The 19,802-nt window shown below is 33.0% G+C and overlaps 1 protein-coding gene across 2 annotated transcripts in view; it reads left to right on the top strand.

Moving 5' to 3' along the window:
• Positions 1–19,802, top strand: part of LOC133192080 (uncharacterized) — a 239,734-nt gene that overhangs the window by 155,906 nt on the left and 64,026 nt on the right. For both annotated transcript variants that reach the window (XM_061327930.1, XM_061327931.1), the window contains one exon: positions 4,308–4,423. In XM_061327930.1, the coding sequence (XP_061183914.1) occupies positions 4,308–4,423 (116 nt within the window). The remainder of the gene's footprint in view (positions 1–4,307; positions 4,424–19,802) is intronic.

Below are 19,802 nucleotides of genomic sequence, written 5' to 3'. Positions count from 1 at the left end.
TGCAAGTTTTAATTTTTAAAAGAAAATTTGAAATTTTCGATTTCTTTGATCACTTCCTGTGACGACCGGAAGTGACAGCTGACGCGTTTAACCCTATGTGTTTTGACTACTCCCCAAGGTTTATTACTCCTATAAGTTTGGTGTCTTAATCTCATGCCGTTTCCGAGATCTCGCTGAAATAACTTTTCATTTGAGGACAAGAAAACACGCGACCGGAAGGTTTATTACTCCTATAAGTTTGGTGTCTTAATCTCATGCAGTTTCCGAGATCTCGCTGAAATAACTTTTCATTTTGAGGACAAGAAAACACGCGACCGGAAGTGAATTGTACTAAGATATTTCACGTCACTCTAGACATCTGCAGTCTTAATAACATATATAAAAATCATTTAAAGAACTCTATCTATAAGCGATATTTATGGGAAAATAAAAAAAAAAAAAACTATTATGTAGTTTTTCTCTTATAACCGGAAGTTGTCGTTTTTTGTTTCGGGTTGGACCAACACATATCGTAACTGTGAAAAAGATGCAAGTATATGATGCAAGTCTTATTCCAAAAGAAAAAAAGTTGAAATTTTTTATTTCTTTGATCACAATTCATGTGACGACCGGAAGTAACGGCTGACGCTTTTAACCCAAATGGTTTCGTCTACTTCTCAAGGTCTATTACTCCTATAAGTTTGGTGTCTAAATCTCTAACCGTTTCTGAGATCTCACTGGGACAAGTTCTCATTTTGCGGAAATTTAAACGCGCGACCGGAAGTGAATTTTACAAAGATATTTGACGTTACTCTAGACATTTGCAGTTTTGATAACATATTCAAAAATCAGTTCAAATACGTTATCTATAAAAAATATTTATGGGAAAGTAAAACACTCAAATTATGCAGTTTTTCGCTTATAGCCGGAAGTTATCATTTTTGTTTCCGGTGGGACCAACATATTTCGAAACTACAAAAGAGATGCAACAATGTGATGAAAGAAAAAATTCAAAAAAGAAAAGTTGAAAATATCAATTTCTATGATCACTTCCTGTGACGACCGGAAGTGACGGTTGACGCTCTTAACCAAAATGGATTTGCCTACTCCTCAAGATCTATTACTCATTTAAGTCTGGTGTCTTAATCTCTTACCGTTTCTGAGATATGACTCGGACAAAATATTTTTGAAAAAAAGGAAATCGGACATATCTGACGACCGGAAGTGAATTTCGAAGAAAATGAAATACATGTCTGAAGGTATTTTTATTCTCTATCATCCCTGAAAATTTCAAGAAAATTCGTCCAGCCATCTCTGAGAAATCGAGCCGAGAAGAAAATGGGAAAAAAATAATAAAAAGAAACAGTAGAATCACTATAAGGTCTTCCATCTAACTTTCAAGGAGATGAGATCGAGATCAAGAGACATCTACAGTCATATGTGCAAAAATGAGCCATTTACCATTACTCTCAGTGTGACCGGAAGTGACGTCATTTTGACGACTTATAATGGTCTCTTAGCTGCTACTTGTCATTTTGAACAACTTTGCTTCTATGATGCTATACAAATTAACAATACTTTTTGAGATATCAGGAAAACAGTTTTGGCCCCTCTAGCTCCCAAATTTTAGGGGTCAGGTCCTAATTGTTGATATCCTTTGAAAGATCGTGACATTCTTCACAACTTTTGTTCTAAATATTTCAACAAAATATTTACAGGTAAAAAGATATTACAGAAAAAAGTGTTAGAAAATTTAAAATTCCCGAAAAAATAGGACTTTTTTTCGGGCCATAGCGAGCACCGACGTGCGGCACTTCCGATAAAAATGAAACGCCTTCCGCATATCTACAGAGATAGGTCTACCATACCTGAAGGTTTCATGTTTCTAACTAAAGCCGTATATGAGAAAATCTGCGAACAACCCAAGCCTTTGAAAACCATTAAATCGGCAATATCTCCGGACCTAAGTGACGTCGTCAAAACAGAAAAAAAAACGCATAAGGTTCAGCTGATGTTACATAAGTCCTGAAAGTTTCATGGAAGTTCACTGAGCCGTTTTCGAGAAATCGCGTGCACAAAATCGGTAAGAAAAAAATAATAACTAGATGCGTGCTTGTTGCTAAGGTAACAAGTGGTCTTCTGACGGACTCTTCGCTGAAAATATATACTGCAATACCTCATTGGAAACATACCTAACTGTCCAATTTTCCTTTGTATTCAAGTACTTTCAAGTACTTAAAGTTCTTAAAAACAAACCTTTAAAACATCGGTGAAAAGTACGAAACAAAAATGCCATTTTTAATTGAAAAAAGATGGAGGACACGAAAAAAAATTTTGCCTCCAGTTTGAATCAGTCATGTCATATCATCAGAGAAGTTGACTCCTTACTCAAAAGGTAACAATTTTTTATTTTTTGTTTATTCCCGGTATCTGTAGCTGTATTCCTACATGAAATGTAATAAAATGTTACATGGATAAAATATCACAAAATTCGAACAGAATATGTACCAGACATCCTTTTGAAGATAAAATGTTATATATTTAAGCTGAAAAAGTAGATTAGTACGGACATTCTAGGGATTACACCGCAGTCGCCCGCGTGAAAATCCAACCTAACCAATGCGCTAGCAAAGACCACCGCTTCAAAGTGAAAATGACGAATATCTAGAGTACGAGTTGATCAATCTTAAAACAAATTATATATTCAATCTTCTTATGAGACTCTTTATTAACCTTGTAAATTTCGTAGAAAAATATTGAAAAACAAAAAAGTTGAAAAATTGGACTTGTTGAATTCACTTCCGTTTGCGACCGGAAGTAGGAACGACGAAAAATAAAGGTCGATCAGCATATCTACATGTGATGCTCTATCATGTCCATGAGTTTCACTTTCATATCTTTAGCCGTTCTCGAGAAAATTAGGGGACAAAATTCCATTTAAAAAATACAAAATTCCCTAAAATTCGCGAACGGAAGTGAATTTCAAAAAAGTGAGGGACACCCCTGGAAATATATTCATGATACATCTTCCCTGAAAAAATCTTTTGAATTGACCTGAGATATCGCCTGTACTCTGAAAAGTGGAATAATAATAATAATAGAAAACAGAAGGAAAACAATAAGGTCCTCCAAAGGAAGTCGGAAGACCTTAATTAGAGCAAAGCTCATTGCTGGAGCAACAAGCAGGTCTTCCGTCCAATTCAGCGAATAAAATGAACGACAGAAATGCAAATCAATATGTGAAAAAAAAACACAGTTATGAAGAGCATCGACTTACAATGTCAAGGGCTTTTATCATTCAATTACAGGGAGATGTTTGTAAAAAGAAGCCACTGGTAACTACTTCCGGTTCGACCGGAAGTGACGTCGATCGATAAAAAAATAAAGGACGTCTCCAGTGACTTTAACCATTCAATTTCCTGCCAATACTTACCAAAAGAAAGCCTTTTCTGACTACTTCCGGTTTGACCGGAAGTGACGTCGATTGGCCAAAAATTAGTTTGGACGCTTTCGATGACTCAAATCTCGCAATAACGTGTTCCAAACTTCAAAAATATGCATTGTCTGACTAATTTCTGTTTCACCGGAAGTGACGTCATTAGACGACTTGAGATGATCTCTCCAGCTGCCAGCTGAGATAATATTTAAGAGATATTGTAGAAAAAGCGTTGAAAATTTTGAAATTTTCAATATGCCTTTTTCGGACCATAGCGAGCGCCGACGTGCGGCATTTCCAGTAAAAATGAAATGCGTTACGCATATCTACAGACGTTGTGAACGGAAGACCTAAACAATTTTTTAAAAATCTTCTTGTCAATGATAGCAAAGCCATTATTAGTCATATTTATGTGGAAGCATCCTCGAGTAGTGTAGAATCAAGTTTGTTCAAATCAGAATCTCCTGTGATGGGATGGGTCATAACTTGTGATTTAAGTTTTACTTAGGAATAATAAGGGGGGATTTAACAGGAGGGCCATACTTAGTCAGGCTAGAGTTGTGGGCCTCTTGTTAACAAATTCATTACCAAATTCATTACCAAAGTAAAATTGATGCATTTCATACTTTGCTGTCAAATAATCCGTGCCACTCAAGTGACCTTCTTGGTCCTTGTGCCTCTTAAAATTCTTTGACTTACTTTATGTAAATTGGTTAAGTGTATTATACCTATGCCGCAGACAATGACGTGAAAAATCTGTAGACCTTGTCGGTTGGTGCATCTAATACATATTACCTGTACATGTGACTTTTATGTCCGCCCTGCAATATATTAGGAGAGTGTTCTTTTGCCCCTGTACCTCTTATCGAGTTTATTTTTTGACTATTTTCAGATTAAAATTCCACTTTTGTGGTATGTTGACTCACCTTTTCAACGTCTTCTTGGGTTATATCATAATGTTAGCTGTTATGCAATACAACTGGTGGATTTTTATTGCCATACTGTTAGGTAAGAGACCTTACTCACTATGAGTATATGTTCACACAAAAATGATAAATCATATACAGAAATTGAAACCGTTGTGTTAATTTCACGTTTTTCAGTAAGTAAATTTGTAGAGCTCTGTTACAATGCGAATTATAACAACAATGCAAAATATGATAAACTTGGATCATTACATTTTGCGCCCAGATCAACGCAAAATGTTATAACGCAAAATGAAATAACACGATTTTTGTATTATTTATTTTGCTTTGGTACATTTTGCGTTGATATTAACGCAATTTTTTTTTATTGTTACCTTTGTTATTTACTTTTTGCGTTGAGGACAACGCAAAGTGTAATACAACAAAATGTAATAACACAAAATAGATTTTTTTTGTATTGTGTTCAGCACTAAGCATCACAAAATTCATTTTAACATATATTTTATATAATAAAATAGGGAAAGGTATTATGCTGAAATTAATGGGTCGGTTATGGGTATGAAATGCAATTAAGGTCCTTCATAAAATTTTCCTTTGTGTGCGCAAAAGTAAGTCTTTTAAATGAAATAATATGTGTCTTCACACAATTATACAAAACTCACTTGAATCGTGAACTTGCAAATTTCAATGTTAAAAAAAAAAGTTCCCATATTAAAAAAAAAAGCTAGCAAGCAAGGCCTGTGACGGTTGGGTGCCAGCTGCATGATTTTGAAGCTTGTTGGATGTTGCAACTTGTCAATGACTCAATATTGTCCAAATTTTTCTTATAATTCGATCAAACCATATAAATCAACTAAAATATATAGTTTATGAATTGTTAAACGAGTGAATAAAAATATAATTATGTTCCCAAACTACGGAAGCGTATTAGTGCCATTTTGATACTTTTTATTTTTTAATTTTCTACACTTTAATCTGTAAAATTTACACTTTAATCTGTAAAATTTACACTTTAATCTGTAAAATGTACACTTTAATATGTAAAATTTACGCGTTAATGTGTATAATTTACACTTTAATCTTTATATGTTACAATTTAATCTGTAAAACTTACACTTTTATCTGTAAAATATACACTTTAATATGTAAAATTTACACTTTAATGTGTAAATTTTACACTTTAATCTGTAAATTTTACACTTTAATCTGTAAAATTTACACTTAAGTCTGTAAAATTTACACATAAATCTGTAAATTTTACACTTTAATCTGAAAAACTTGTACCGGAATCTGTAAAAGTCTGTTACAATTTAATCTGTAAAACTTACACTTTTATCTGTAAAATATACACTTTAATGTGTAAAATTTACACTTTAATGTGTAAATTTTACACTTTAATCTGTAAAATTTACACTTTAGTCTGTAAAATCTACACATTAATCTGTAAATTTTACACTTTAATCTGAAAAACTTGTACCGGAATCTGTAAAAATCGAAAAATCGTTTCATGGTGTTATACCTATGACATTTGAAAAATAGTATAAAACTAAGATGTTCACAAGTGATTACATTAAATTTTATACATGTATATGTGATTAATATGGAAGGGCGATTTGCTCATGGGCCTCGCAATTTTTCCAAGCAAAATATCGTGGATCTCTTTTCAATGCAGTACATATTTCTTTAATACTATAGTAAAGAGCGACGAACAGTAAAAACTATATATTTCAAATATTTTTGTCTTCTCATTTGCAGTTCAGATTGATATACATGTTTATGAGTCTATGATCATGATGTAAAATATAACAGTCAAAATTACTATCATTTTAGAACGTAACAGTAAAGAAACATCATTGAATCAAAGGATATTAATTTCTATGCTGTTCCAAAATTAACATAAACTCATATACTTTAAATATTTATATATGTTTATTCTTTTATAATTAATATATTAATTAGTTATTTAAAAATTCTCAATTCAGTAAGTAATTCAATTGTTGCCCGTAATACATGTAGAATATTATTTTATTAATGCTATCAATGATAGAACTGCTGAGCGCATCAAATGTATTTGCATATAATGATACCAGTATCATATTCATTGAGAAGATATGTGTGTTTGATTTTCTCTTCACATCCACTGAATTCATAATTCTCTCAAATATTCTATGAAAGTCTCATATCAGTCATACTAGATTGCTTACTATTTGTATTATATCCATACATATAATATATGATAAGTAATTATTTTCCACATTTATTGTTCAAGAAAAAATCAAAATTAAATTTTAACATGCAGGATTCATGGTTTGTTGGCTTTAAAGCGTGTTACTTTACATGTATGAAGTTACGATATTGATTATGTGAATTAAACAGATAAAAGTATAAGATTTACACTTTAATTTGTAAAATTTACAGATTAAAGTGTAAATTTTACACTTTAATCTGTAAAATTTACACTTTAATCTGTAAATTTTTGCAGATTAAAGTGTTACATTTACACTTAAATCTGTAAAATTTACAGATTAAAGTGTAAAATTTACAGATTGAAGTGTAAAATTTACAGATTAAAGTGTAATATCTACACATTAAAGTGTAAAATTTACAGATTAAAGTGCAAAATTTACAGATTTAAGAGTGGAAAATGAAAAATAAAAAAGTCTCCAAGTAGCACTTATACGCTTCCGTACCAAACGAAGTTTGGGAACATATTGTTTTTACTCTGTTTCTTATTATGTTCCCCAAACAAAGTTTTGGAACATATTGTTTTTACTCTGTTTCTACTTTTTTTTCTTCTTCCTCGGTACTTTTTTGTCCGCTAATGATCTCGGAAACTATTCATCCATGTTGTGTAGATGTCTGGAACGAAGGTCATATTGTGCGCACATGCATGCAAGTGCGTGCGCCTTAAATGTGTAAAAAGACCAATATACTGCACATGTGCTTCACTCTGATTGACCGAAACAAAAATCTTAATAACTGCCTGTTTTTTTTGTTTGTTTATTCTGTTTTTTGTTTTTTTGGTCAAAACACTTCGAAATTTAAGATTTAGGTATATATTGTAAGGTTCTGTAATAGGATTTTAATGAAAATTCTTGAAGACACGCGCATTCACTTTTGATTTGATTGACTGAAATCGAAATGGTATAATTTCTTACCTTTTCAACAAAACAGGATGAAATTTATTAAGAATGTAGATAGGTATAAGGGTTCCTACTGTTAGCTTCTATCAAAACTGAATGCAAGGACATGTATCACATGTGCCGAAATCTGATTGGCGAATACTTTATAGGCTTTATCTCTCTTACTATTCAATATGCTTCTTTGAAATTGAAAACATTGATATGTTCTATGAGGCACATAAGAATATAGACTGTATGTGAGAAATCTATAAAATGCAAGCAAGCACGTGTGCTGAAATCTGATTGGCTAATGTTGTAAGTATTTATAACTTTCTTAGATTTTAAGGAAAGAAGATGTATATGGAAATTTTCAAAATCATGCGTATACATGTATACTTTAATCTGATTATAACTCGTTGCTATATATATGCACTGTTAATTCTTCAAAAATACTTTTTAAAAAAGTTGTAAAAGTCTATAATTCAAAATTTTGCTTAATTTAATGAAGCTCATATGGAATGAGGTCCCAGAAGGAGTAGGGGGGGGGGACATCTGTAGAGAACTAGATTAGATAAATTAAAACTAGTTAAGGTCTTCCGACTTCCTTTCGAAGACCTTATTGTTATGCCCCCGTATCGAAATTTCGGGGGTATATAGTTTTTGCCCTGTCCTTCCGTCTGTCTGTCTAGCTCTCTGTCTGTTTGTCCGCAAAAACTTTAACCTTGCCCATAACTTTTGATTGGTTGGAGCTATGGCTTTCATATTCCTTGTGATAAGGCCTTTCTTTGGGTACCACCATATTTGACCTTTTGACCCTGATCTTGGAGTTGGAACGCGGGTATGTTAAGGCTACACCCAGATATCCTACTTGCCTATACAATATGACGTCATAGTAAGCTGTAAGACGTGAACTTTCGAGATAATTATTTCTTGAGGTAGGTCGCGGGTTTGCTTTTGTCATCACTTTCAGTAAACAATTTCGACGATTCGAGCGATTGTTTTGTGTACATTTGTTTATGACGCCAGTTACTTCACAAAGGCGACGTTGCATTGTTTCCCGTTTAATTATCTGAAAATTACTTTAAAAAGCAATAGTATATTAAGAGCCATTCTCTATAATGACTTGAACTTTTATACGGGAGCTGTGGCACGCATAGTCTCAGAATTTCTCCATACTCTCTATGATAAAAGTCTTTGATACCGTAAATTTAAACTAGTTTTAATTGTAACGGGGACCGTTACAGATGTTCCCCCAAACGCTCCCCAACTCCCTTTTGGAGCCTTATTCCCTGTAAGATTCATTCTATCAAGTACAATAGTCTTTTCACTTACTTCACGTGCGAGCACGTGTATGCATGCATGCATGCACATGAAAACCATGTCATCTTGTTAACACTATTAATATATCTTTATATTCTCAGTATCAAAGGATTTCATAGAAACATATAAAACTTAGAGTAATATTAACTATATTAGTCATTTAACAAATTGCACGCTCGCGCACATGCATGCATTTGCCTGACGATCATGTCGTGTTGTTTAAACTTTTAACATATTTTATATTCTGAGTATCAAAAGAAAAATCATAAAAAATAAAAGTTTCGGTTTTATCTAGTAATTTGTTCATTTTACTAATTGAATGCGCGCGCACGTGCATGCATGTGCATGTTGACAAAGTCATCTTGTTAACACTTTTAAAATGTCTTTATATCTTTATATTCTGAGCTTCAAAGCATTTCATCAAAAAATATATAAATTACAGCTATATCAAGTATATTGGGTATTTTACGCATTGCACGCGCTTGCTACCTTATTATAAGAAATGAAATGAACTTGTACAACTATCATAAGATATATTAAAACCACAATTTTTGACATTCCTTGTAGTGTATGCAGCAAGTATGTTTTTGATAAGTGTCGTTTTTTTTATATATAGGAAAAATCTTTAAAAATCTTCTCAAGAACAGCAAAGCCTCTGTCTGTCATATTCATATGGAAACATCCTCAGATAGTGTAGATTCAAGTTTGTTCATATCATGACCTCCAGGGGTAGGTTGGGACCACTTATGCATTTAAGCTTTTCAACACTAAACTGATTTTTCTTTTTTCCTAGCCACAGTGCTAAGGTGAGCGATATGGCCCCTGGGCCTCTTGTTTTCTTTTCAATATTTTTTAATGATTTAAGTAGCGATAATAGAAAGTCTTGAATGATTGCTAAATATATACTTTATTTCAAAATTAATAAATCCTTATTCTAGAAATTAGTCATTTTTTCCTCTCAAAGCGTGCGTCCCCAATAGCATGGTGATTAACGTCGTGCCTCTCACGCGGGCGATTCGGATTCTCAAGAATGTTTGAAGTTTTCTATCACTTTTCTTTAGCTTAATTTTAGGATTTTATCTTTAAAGTGTTGTCTGATATTTATTGCTGTTCGAATTTTGGATATTTTCAAACTTTTTAAATTTTATTATATTTTTTATACGAAGGAATTGCACAAAGATAACACATGATGTGTTACGAGTGAGGAATGAATTCTCCTATGACGTCTGATGACAGAGAGCGGACGGAAGACCTTCTTGCTGCCATGGCAACGAGTTTCTAGTTAAGCTCTTCCGTCTTCACGGAAGACCTTATAGTGATTCTACTGTTTCTTCTTCTTCTTATTATTATTATTATTTTGACCAAATTTTGTGCAGGCGTTTTCTCGAAAACTATTCAGTAGTTTTCAATGAAACTTTCACAAAAAATGAGTCATCATATGAACTTGTTTCATCACAAGGAAAATTGGGAAAATTCACTTCCGGTTCCAAATTATGGGCAAATTCCTGATTTTTAAATGGAATATTGTCCGCGGCAAACCTAAAGAATGACTAAAGGTATGAACTGGAGACTTATAAGAGATTATAGATCATGTCTTCTAGATTACCAGAATCGCCCTTTCGTGCGTTGCCACTACTTCCGGTCGCTGCTGGAAGCGAATTAAAAAAGTCCAATTTTTCAACTTTTTTGTTTTTCAATATTTTTCAATTATATTTGTAGGGTTAATAGGGACTCTTTTCAGAATGTATAATATATAATTAGTTTGAAAATTGATAATAAATATTATCATTATTTTTAGTATTTTTTAGACAATTATCATGCAAACGCTATCTCGAGAACTATTCAGTTGTTTTCAATGAAACGTTCACAAAAAATGAGTAATCATATGAACTTTGTTATTCAAAGGGATAATTGGGAAAATTCGCTTCCGGTTCCAAATTATGGGCAAATTCCTGATTTTTAAATGGAATATTGTCCGCGGCGTATCTAAAGAACGACTAAAGGTAAGAACTGGAGACTTATTAGAGATTATAGAACATGTCTTCTAGATTACCAGAATTACCTTTTCGTGCGTCGTCACTACTTCCGGTCGCTACCGGAAGCGAATTAATAAAGTCGAATTTTTTAAACTTTTTTGTTTTTCAATATATTTCGATGATATGAGTATGGTTAATAGAGACTCTGTTTAGAATGCATAATATATAATTTGTTTCAAAATTGATAATAAATATTATAATTAAGGTCTTCTGTCTTCACGGAAGACCTTATAGTGATTCTACTGTTTCTTATTAAGGTCATCCGTCTCCACGGAAGCGAATTAAAAAAAGTCCAATTTTTCAACTTTTTTTTTCAATATATTTCGATGATATTAGTAGGGTTAATAGAGACTCTTTCAGTATGCACAAAATATAATTTGTTTGAAAATTGGTAATGAATATTAGAATTATTTTTAATATTTTTTAGACAAATATTATGCAAGCCATATCTCGAGAACTATTCAGTGGTTTTTCGTCAAACTTTCAGGGATAATGCGTTTTAAAAAGTCATTGTTGCATTTGACAGAATTTTTTAAAAAATTCACTTCCGGTTCCATGTTACGGGCAATTTTCTGATTTTTAAATGGAATTTTTTCCGCGACAGATCTAAAGAACGGCTAAAGATATGAACTGGGGACTTATTGGAGAGCATGGAAGATAACTTCTAGATTTGCGGAATTGCTTTTTTGTGCGTCGTCAATAGTTCCGGTCGCTCCCGGAAGCGAATTAATTAAGTCGATTATTTCAACTTTTTTGTTTCTCAATATTTTTAATGATTTTACTAGGGATAATAGACACTCTTATAAAAAATGGTCCCACTGGCGTAACGGTAAGCGTGTTCAATTTTCACGCGGGCGACCTGAACTCAATCCCCAAAATGTCTGGATTTTTTTGTACCATTTTTCAGCTGGAATATAATACTGTATCTTTGAAATGATATCTGGTATAATTTTCAGTTCGAATTATGCAATATATTTTTTACAAACAATCTACGTTTTATAGTATTTAATGTATGAAGGAGTTAAAAGGAATGCACAACGTAATACAAATAGTGTTATGAGTGAGGAATCAACTTGTTTAATAACGGAGAAAAGGAATGCACAACGTAATACAGATAGTGTTATGAGTGAGGAATCAACTTGTTTAATAACGGAGATTTTAAAATGTAACTTTGTCCGTGAGTGTTCTCAAGAATGGCAAGATATGAGCTGGAGACTTGTAAGAGATAATAGAACATGATTTCTAGATTGGCGAAGTGGCCTTTTGTGCGTCGTCGTTACTTCCGGTCGCTACCGGAAGCGTATTCAAAAAATCGATTTTTTCAACTTCAATATTTTTCTTTAATATTTGTAGGGTTAAGAGAGCCTCTTTTCAAAATACTAAATATATAATTTGTTTTCGAATTGATAAATCCAAACTCTATATATTCGTCATTTTCACTTTGAAGCGAGAGTCCAAATGGCGTAATTGTTAACGCGTTGGATTTTCACGCTGACGACCAGGGTTAAATCTCCAGAGTGTCTGATTTTTTTAATCAATTTTCAGCTTGAATTCACGATTTTATTTTCAAAATCGGACGGAAGACCTCTCATTGCTCGCAATGAGTTTCTAGTTATTATTATTATTTTTTAGACAAATTTTGTGCACGCAATATCTCGAGAACTATTCAGTGGTTTTACATCAAACTTTTAGGGATAATGCGCTTTAAAATGCCATTGTTACATTTGAAAGTATTTTGGAGAAATTCGCTTCCGGTTCCAAGTTATGGACATTTTTCTGATTTTGAAATGAAATGTAATCCGCGCGAGATCTAAAGAACAGCTAAAGATATGAACTGGACACTTGTTGGAGAGCTTTAAACATTACTTTTAAATATGCGGGTTTGCCTTTTCGTGTGTCGAGAGTACTTCCGGTCGCTACCGGAAGCGAATTTAAAAAGTCAATTTTTTCAACTTTTACGTTTTTCAATATTTTCCTTTCATTTTAGTAGGGTTATATTCCTTTATAGTTGCAAGTTACCGAACATAATAGGTATCAGATTCCTTGAGCATCATATGGCGAGACGTGTTTTGTTGCGAAACATTCCAGTCTTTTCATTAATGTGTTACTAATTGGAATAGTCCACTTTGGGGTTAAAGAGGAATATAAAATGTGTAAGAAAACTTAGCGCTGCATTTATGTTACTTGCCCGTATACGATATGTTATATGTACAGTGTGATAAATATACATTCTTAGGCTCGAAAATTAGGCTATAGCAACATATTTTTTTTAATTTCATTGAAGCTATCACGTACACTTATTCAATTGAAGACACATTTCAAAGAAAAGGCGCGAAGATTTACTCGTGACGTTTGGCGCGAAATAGTTATCTTGACCCGCTTTTCACAAATGGTCTGATGCAGTAGTGTAGAAGTACAGAAAAAGATTACACGGACATGTCTGTATTTGGAATTGCATAGAATAGAAAGTTGAATGCACAAAGAATAAAGGAAGTAAACACAATAGTTTTTTTTTAGTTTTTATCAGAAACAGATTATTTTCTCTGCTATCAGTTATTGTTAAAACTCAAGTAACAAATCCGATGTAAATCTACTAGCACTTGCACAAAATTTAGCTGGCTAGTTTTCATCCTACAATTCCGCACTATAAGAAAAAAATTAACCTGCCTGGCACTCGTTACTTCAGGGAATGAGTGCAAGGTAAAGATCGATGATGACTGGTACATTGTGCTAGTGTAGTGGTTTCAATATTAAAGAACAAGGTTCACTTAGGGCCTTTTTTGGCCCTGTGAATTTAAGAAAAAGTGAAACTGCTTGGTTTTAGTTGACAATGCATTAAATATCATTTAGACTTTTGATGACTGCGTATCAATAAAAAATGACGTAATTTTCTGGCTAGCCTATGCATTAAGTCGTCATGAAATGCGTCATTTTCACCATATCCTGAAAATTTCTACAAAACAGCCAATTTTTAAAGGTATTTTTCGATATTTAATATAGGACGTAACCTCTGATCTTAAATATGCAACTATTAAATGATAGAACTATTTCTGAGGGTTACAAAACCTGTTTTATTTTTTAGATCAGAGGATGCGCTTATATTATTTCTCTTCTTTCTTTTTTAAACTAAAACATGCATCACTTTATTGCATCTCTTTCGCTGCTTTGAAATATGTTAGATTCCACCGGAAATAAAACGTCAACTTTCGGTCTATTGCTCGGCAACAGTAAACGACTGAAGTCTAAAACTTTTAGGACTGATAGTCAGTCATCAGTTTATTTGAATAGTGACAAAATCATGTATTGCCGTAACTTCCGGCCGTGACAAGAAGTGATGCAAAAAAGTGAATGGTTAATGGTTAGCACGTTGGATTTTCAGGCTGACGACCAGGGTAAAATCTCCAGAGTGTCTGAATTTCTGTATCACTTTTTCAGCTTGAGTTTTCTTTTTTTTTTTTGGAATCGGACGGAAGACCTCTCATTGCTCGCAATGAGTTTCTAGTTATTAAGGTCTTCCGTTTCAGACGGAAGACCTTATAGTGATTCTACTGTTTATTAAGGTCTTCCGTTTCAGACGGAAGACCTTATAGTGATTCTACTGTTTATTATTATTATTATTATTTTCCCGTTTTTTGTCCAAGCGATTTCTCAGAGATGGCTCGATGGATTTTCTTAAAACTTTCAGGGATTATGAAAAATGAAATAAACTAAAAACATTTTTAAGGATTTTGCAAAATTCACTTCCGGTCTTCAGATATGTCCAATTTCCGTTTTTTCAAAAAAGATCATGTCCGGACGATATCTCAGAAATGGTAAAAAATTAAGACCTTTAACTTTCAGGGGTTATAGATCATGACAAGTACGTTTGCAGAATATGTTTAAATCCGTCAGCCGTCACTTCCGGTCGTCACTGGAGGAGATCAAAGAAATCGAAAATTTCAACTTTTCTTATTTTAATTAAATCTTGCATCGCATTATTGCATCTGTTTTACAGTTTCGAAATATGTTAGTCCCACCGGAAACAGAAACGTCAACTTCCGGTTATAAGAGAAAAACTACATAATTTGAGTATTTTACTTTCCAATAAATATCGCTTATAGATGAAGTATTTGAAATGATTTTTAGATATGTTATTTAGACTGCAAATGTCTAGAGTAACGTCAAATATCTTGGTAAAATTCACTTCCGGTCGCATGTTTTACTGTCCGCAAAATAAGAACTTGTCAAAGTGAGATCTCAGAAACGGTAAGAGATTAAGACACCAAACTTATATGAGTAATAGAACTTAATGAGTAGGCAAAACTCTTTGGGTTAATAGCGTCAGCCGTCTCTTCCGGTCGTTACAGGAAGTGATCAAAGAAATCGAAAATTTAAACTTTTCACTTTTGAAATAAAACTTGCATCATATAATTGAATCTCTTTCACAGTTTCTATATGTGTTGGTCTCACTGGAAACAAAAAACGACACTTTCCGGTTATAACAGAGAAACTGTTATTGGGATTTTTAACATTCCCAAGAATATCACTTATTGATAAAGTTTTTGAAATGATTTTTACATATGTTATTGAGACTGCAATTGTCTAGTGTGAAGTCAACCATCTTAGGAAAATGCACTTCCGGTCGCGTGTTTTTCTGCCCTCAAGTTGAGATTTTGTTCACCTAAATGCTCAAAAACACTACATGACTGAAGTCAAAAACTTTCAGAACATATAGTTAGTTACCAGTTTATCTACATCATGTAAAAATCGTACGTTGTCGTCACTTCCGGTCGTGACAGGAAGCGATGCAAAAAAGTGAATTTTTAAAGTTTTTTTCTTTTTGCAGAAATGTTTGGCTAATGCAGATGTTAGATAGACCATGACCATGCAAATTATTTTTATACACTTTATTCGTTTGGAGCACTTTCGTTCATGACGAAGTACATAAAGAAAACAGAAAAATAATTCCGTTTGTTTTTATCTGTATCTACATATCTTTGGAAGCCTTGAGATAACTTTTGTTATTAATTAGAGTAATCTTATTGAGATGATTGTGGGTTTTTTTTTCAAAGAAGTCAAGAAAACGGAAGACCTGTTATTGCCTAGGCAATAAGTATCTAGTTATTATTATTATTTTTCATTTTTATTTTTTTGACCTTTTCAAATCGCGATATCTCAAAAACTTATCATTCATTTTCAGCCAAATTTTCAGGATTGATGTGTCATCTCATGCCATTTTTAAATATTGAAAAAGTTCGGAAAAATTTACTTCCGGTCGGGAATTATTACGATTTTTCACTTTTTCCACTAAAAATCTAGTCCATGAATGTTCTCAGAAACTTTTAAAGGTAGGAGTCTGAAACTATCAGGTATGATAGAATTTGGTTTGTAGATTTGTGATGGAAACATTTCGTGTGTCGTCGTCACTTCCGGTCGTCACAGGAAGTGATTTAAAAAGGTTAATTTTTTGAACTTTTTTGTTTTTCATTATTTTTTATGATGTTAATAGGCTAAATAAAGAGTCTTACAAGAATGCTAAATATGTAGTTTGTTTAAAAATTGATTACCCCATACTCTAAATAGTTATCATTTTTCAATTTTAAGCGATGATGTTTGATAGCGTAACGGTTAGCATGTTGAATTTTCACGTGGGCGATCCGGATTCAATATAAAGAATGTCCGAATTTTTTCTCACTTTTTGGGGCTCAAATATAAGATTTTATCTTTAAGGGGGGGGGTATGTCGTTCGACGTCAGAGCAGCGGTGTTTGTCGGCAAAATATCAGCGTGTCTTTTTACTCCCTCATAAAGAGTTTGCAGTTGAATTTTGCACTAATTAATGTGCATAGATGCAATTGTGATATGACAAAACGAGGAAAACATGTTGGTACAAATGTATATGTAGCTATGCAATTGTATCATAAATTGGAGAGTTGCCGAATTGTATTTTGAAAATAGAATTTGTTACTTTCTCATGTTGTTTGAATAACATATAGCAATTTCAAATGAGAGAAAAATAAGCTTCAATGATATTTTTCTTTCATTTTAGTAGGGCAATATTCCTTTATAGATGCAAGTTACTGAACATAATAGGTATCAGATTCCTTGAGCGTCATATGGCGAGAAGTGTTTTGTTGCGAAACATTCCAGTCTTTTCATTAATGTGTTACTAATTGGAATAATCCACTTTGGGGGTAAAGAGGAATATAAAATGTGTAAGAAAACTTAGCGCTGCATTTATGTTACTTGTCCGTATACGATATGTTATATGTACAGTGTGATAAATATACATTCTATCTTAGGCTAGAAAATCAGGCTATAGCAACATATCTTTTAAAAATTTCATTGAAGCTATCACGTACACTTATTCAATTGAAGACACATTTCAAAGAAAAGGCGCGAAGATTTACTCGTGACGTTTGGCGCGAAATAGTTATCTTGACCCGCCTTTAACAAATGGTCTGATGCAGTAGTGTAGAAGTACAGAAAAAGATTACACGGACATGTCTGTATTTGGAATTGCATTGAATATAAAGTTGAATACATAAAGAATAAAGGAAGTAAACACAATCGTTTTTTTTAGTTTTTATCAGTAACAGATTATTTTCTCTGCTATCAGTTATTGTTAAAACTCAAGTAACAAATCCGATGTAAATCTACTAGTTCTTGCACAAAATTTAGCTGGCTAATTTTCATCCTATAATTCCACACTATAAGGAAAAAAGATTAACCTGCCTGACACTCGTTACTTCAGGGAATGAGTGCAAGGTAAACATCGGTAATGGCTGGTACATTGCGCTAGTGTAGTGGTTTCAATATTAAAGATCATTTAGACCTTTGATGAATGCGTATGTATCAAAAATGACGCAATTTTCTGGCGAGCCAATGAATTATGACGTCATAAAATGTGTCATTTTTTTCAATGTTTAATATAGAGCGTAACCTCTGATCTTAAATATGCAACTATAAAATGATAGAACTATTTCTGAGGATTACAAAACCTGTTTTATTTTTTAGATCAGAGGGTGTGTTCATATTATTTCTCTTCTGTGAAAGTACTCAAATATACTTATTTTCATTAAAATTTAAGAATATTGCAATTTCATGAGCCCTGTTTTCCAAGATCTTGGCTTTAAGGAGAAAATTTTTAATAGGAAATGAAAACACTAAGTCTCTACTTTATCTTGTTGTTTAAAATGGAACATAAAGTGTCAGTCAATAAATTTGTATATCTACAGGGCCATTTTATGCATAAAGTGAACCTAGCTCTTTTCGGGCAGCCGATCTTGGTTTAATCCCGACTATATCTGAATTTTTTGCTGAAATTTACGTTTTCATCTTTATCAATGATGTTGAACTTTGTTTTTAGCTCTACTGGTCAGAGACCAGAAGAGCTTATGCGATAGTAAGGTGTCCGTCGTCCGTCTGTCTGTCTGTCTGTCTGTCTGTCCGTCCGTCTGTAAACAATTTTTCAAAATGCTACTCCTCCTACAGTTTTGGTCTGATTTCAATATAACTTGGCACACAAGTAGACTACACTAAGATACATAATTCTGTGTATCGGTTTTTGATTTCGATGAACGATGTTGCCATTGTTACTAAAAATAGAAATTTCTGTGAAAAACATTCAAAATGCTACTCCTCCTACAGTTTTGATCTGATTTCAATATAACTTGGCGCGCAAGTAGACTATACTAAGATACATAATTCTGTGTATCGGTTTTTGATTTCGATGAACGGTGTTGCCATGGTTACTAATAATTGAAATTTCTGTGAAATACTTTCAAAATGCTACTCCCCCTACAGTTTTTGTCTGATTTCAATATAACTTGGCACACAAGTAGACTATACTAAGATGCGTAATTCTGTGTATCGGTTTTTGATTTCGATGAACGATGTTGCCATGGTTACTAAAAATAGAAATTTCTGTGAAATACTTTCAAAATGCTACTCCTCCTACAGTTTTTATCTGATTTCAATATAACTTGGCACACAAGCAGACTATACAAAGATGCGTAATTCTGTGTATCGGTTCTTGATTTCGATGAACGATGTTGCCATGGTTACTAAAAATAGAAATGTCTGTGAAATACTTTCAAAATGCTTCTCCTCCTACAGTTTTTATCTGATTTCAATATAACATGGCACACAAGTAGACTATACTAAGATGCGTAATTCTGTATATCGGCTCTTGATTTCGATGAACGATGTTGCCATGGTTACTAAAAATAGAAATGTCTGTGAAATACTTTCAAAATGCTACTCCTCCTACAGTTTTTATCTGATTTCAATATTACTTGGCACACAAGTAGACTATAATAAGATACATAATTCTTTATATCGGTTTTTGATTTCAATGAACGGTGTTGCCATGGTTACTAAATATGGAAGTTTCTGTGAAATACTTTCAAAATGCTACTCCTCTTACAGTTTTGGTCTGATTTCAGTATAACTTGACAAACAAGTAGACTACACTAAGATACATAATTCTTCATATTGATTTTCTGATTTCGATGAACATTGTTGCCATGGTTACTAAAAATAGAAATTTCCTTGAAATACCTTCAAAATGCTACCCCTACAGTTTTGGTCTGATTTAAGTATTACTTAGCTCACAAGTAAACTACACTAAGATACATTATTCTCAGTACCAGTTTCGGATTTCGATGAACAGTGTTGCCATGGTTACTAAAAATAGAAATTTCCTTGAAATACCTTCAAAATGCTACCCCTACAGTTTTGGTCTGATTTAAGTATTACTTAGCTCACAAGTAAACTACACTAAGATACATTATTCTCAGTACCAGTTTCGGATTTCGATGAGCAGTGTTGCCATGGTTACTAAAAATAGAAATTTCCTTGAAATACCTTCAAAATGCTACTCCTCCTACAGTTTTGGTCTAATTTTAGTGTAACTTAGCACACAATTAGACTACACTAAGATACATAATTCTCTATACCAGTTTTGGATTTCAATGAACGGTGTTGCCATGGTTACTAAAAGT

This window comes from Saccostrea echinata, unplaced genomic scaffold, assembly GCF_033153115.1.
Source record: "Saccostrea echinata isolate AGI-Se365-2 ecotype Australia unplaced genomic scaffold, CSIRO_AGI_Sech_v1 ptg000025l, whole genome shotgun sequence".
Taxonomy (NCBI): Eukaryota; Metazoa; Mollusca; class Bivalvia; order Ostreida; family Ostreidae; genus Saccostrea; species Saccostrea echinata.
Note: the sequence above shows the minus strand (reverse complement) of the source record. Positions and strands in the feature narration are given on the sequence as shown.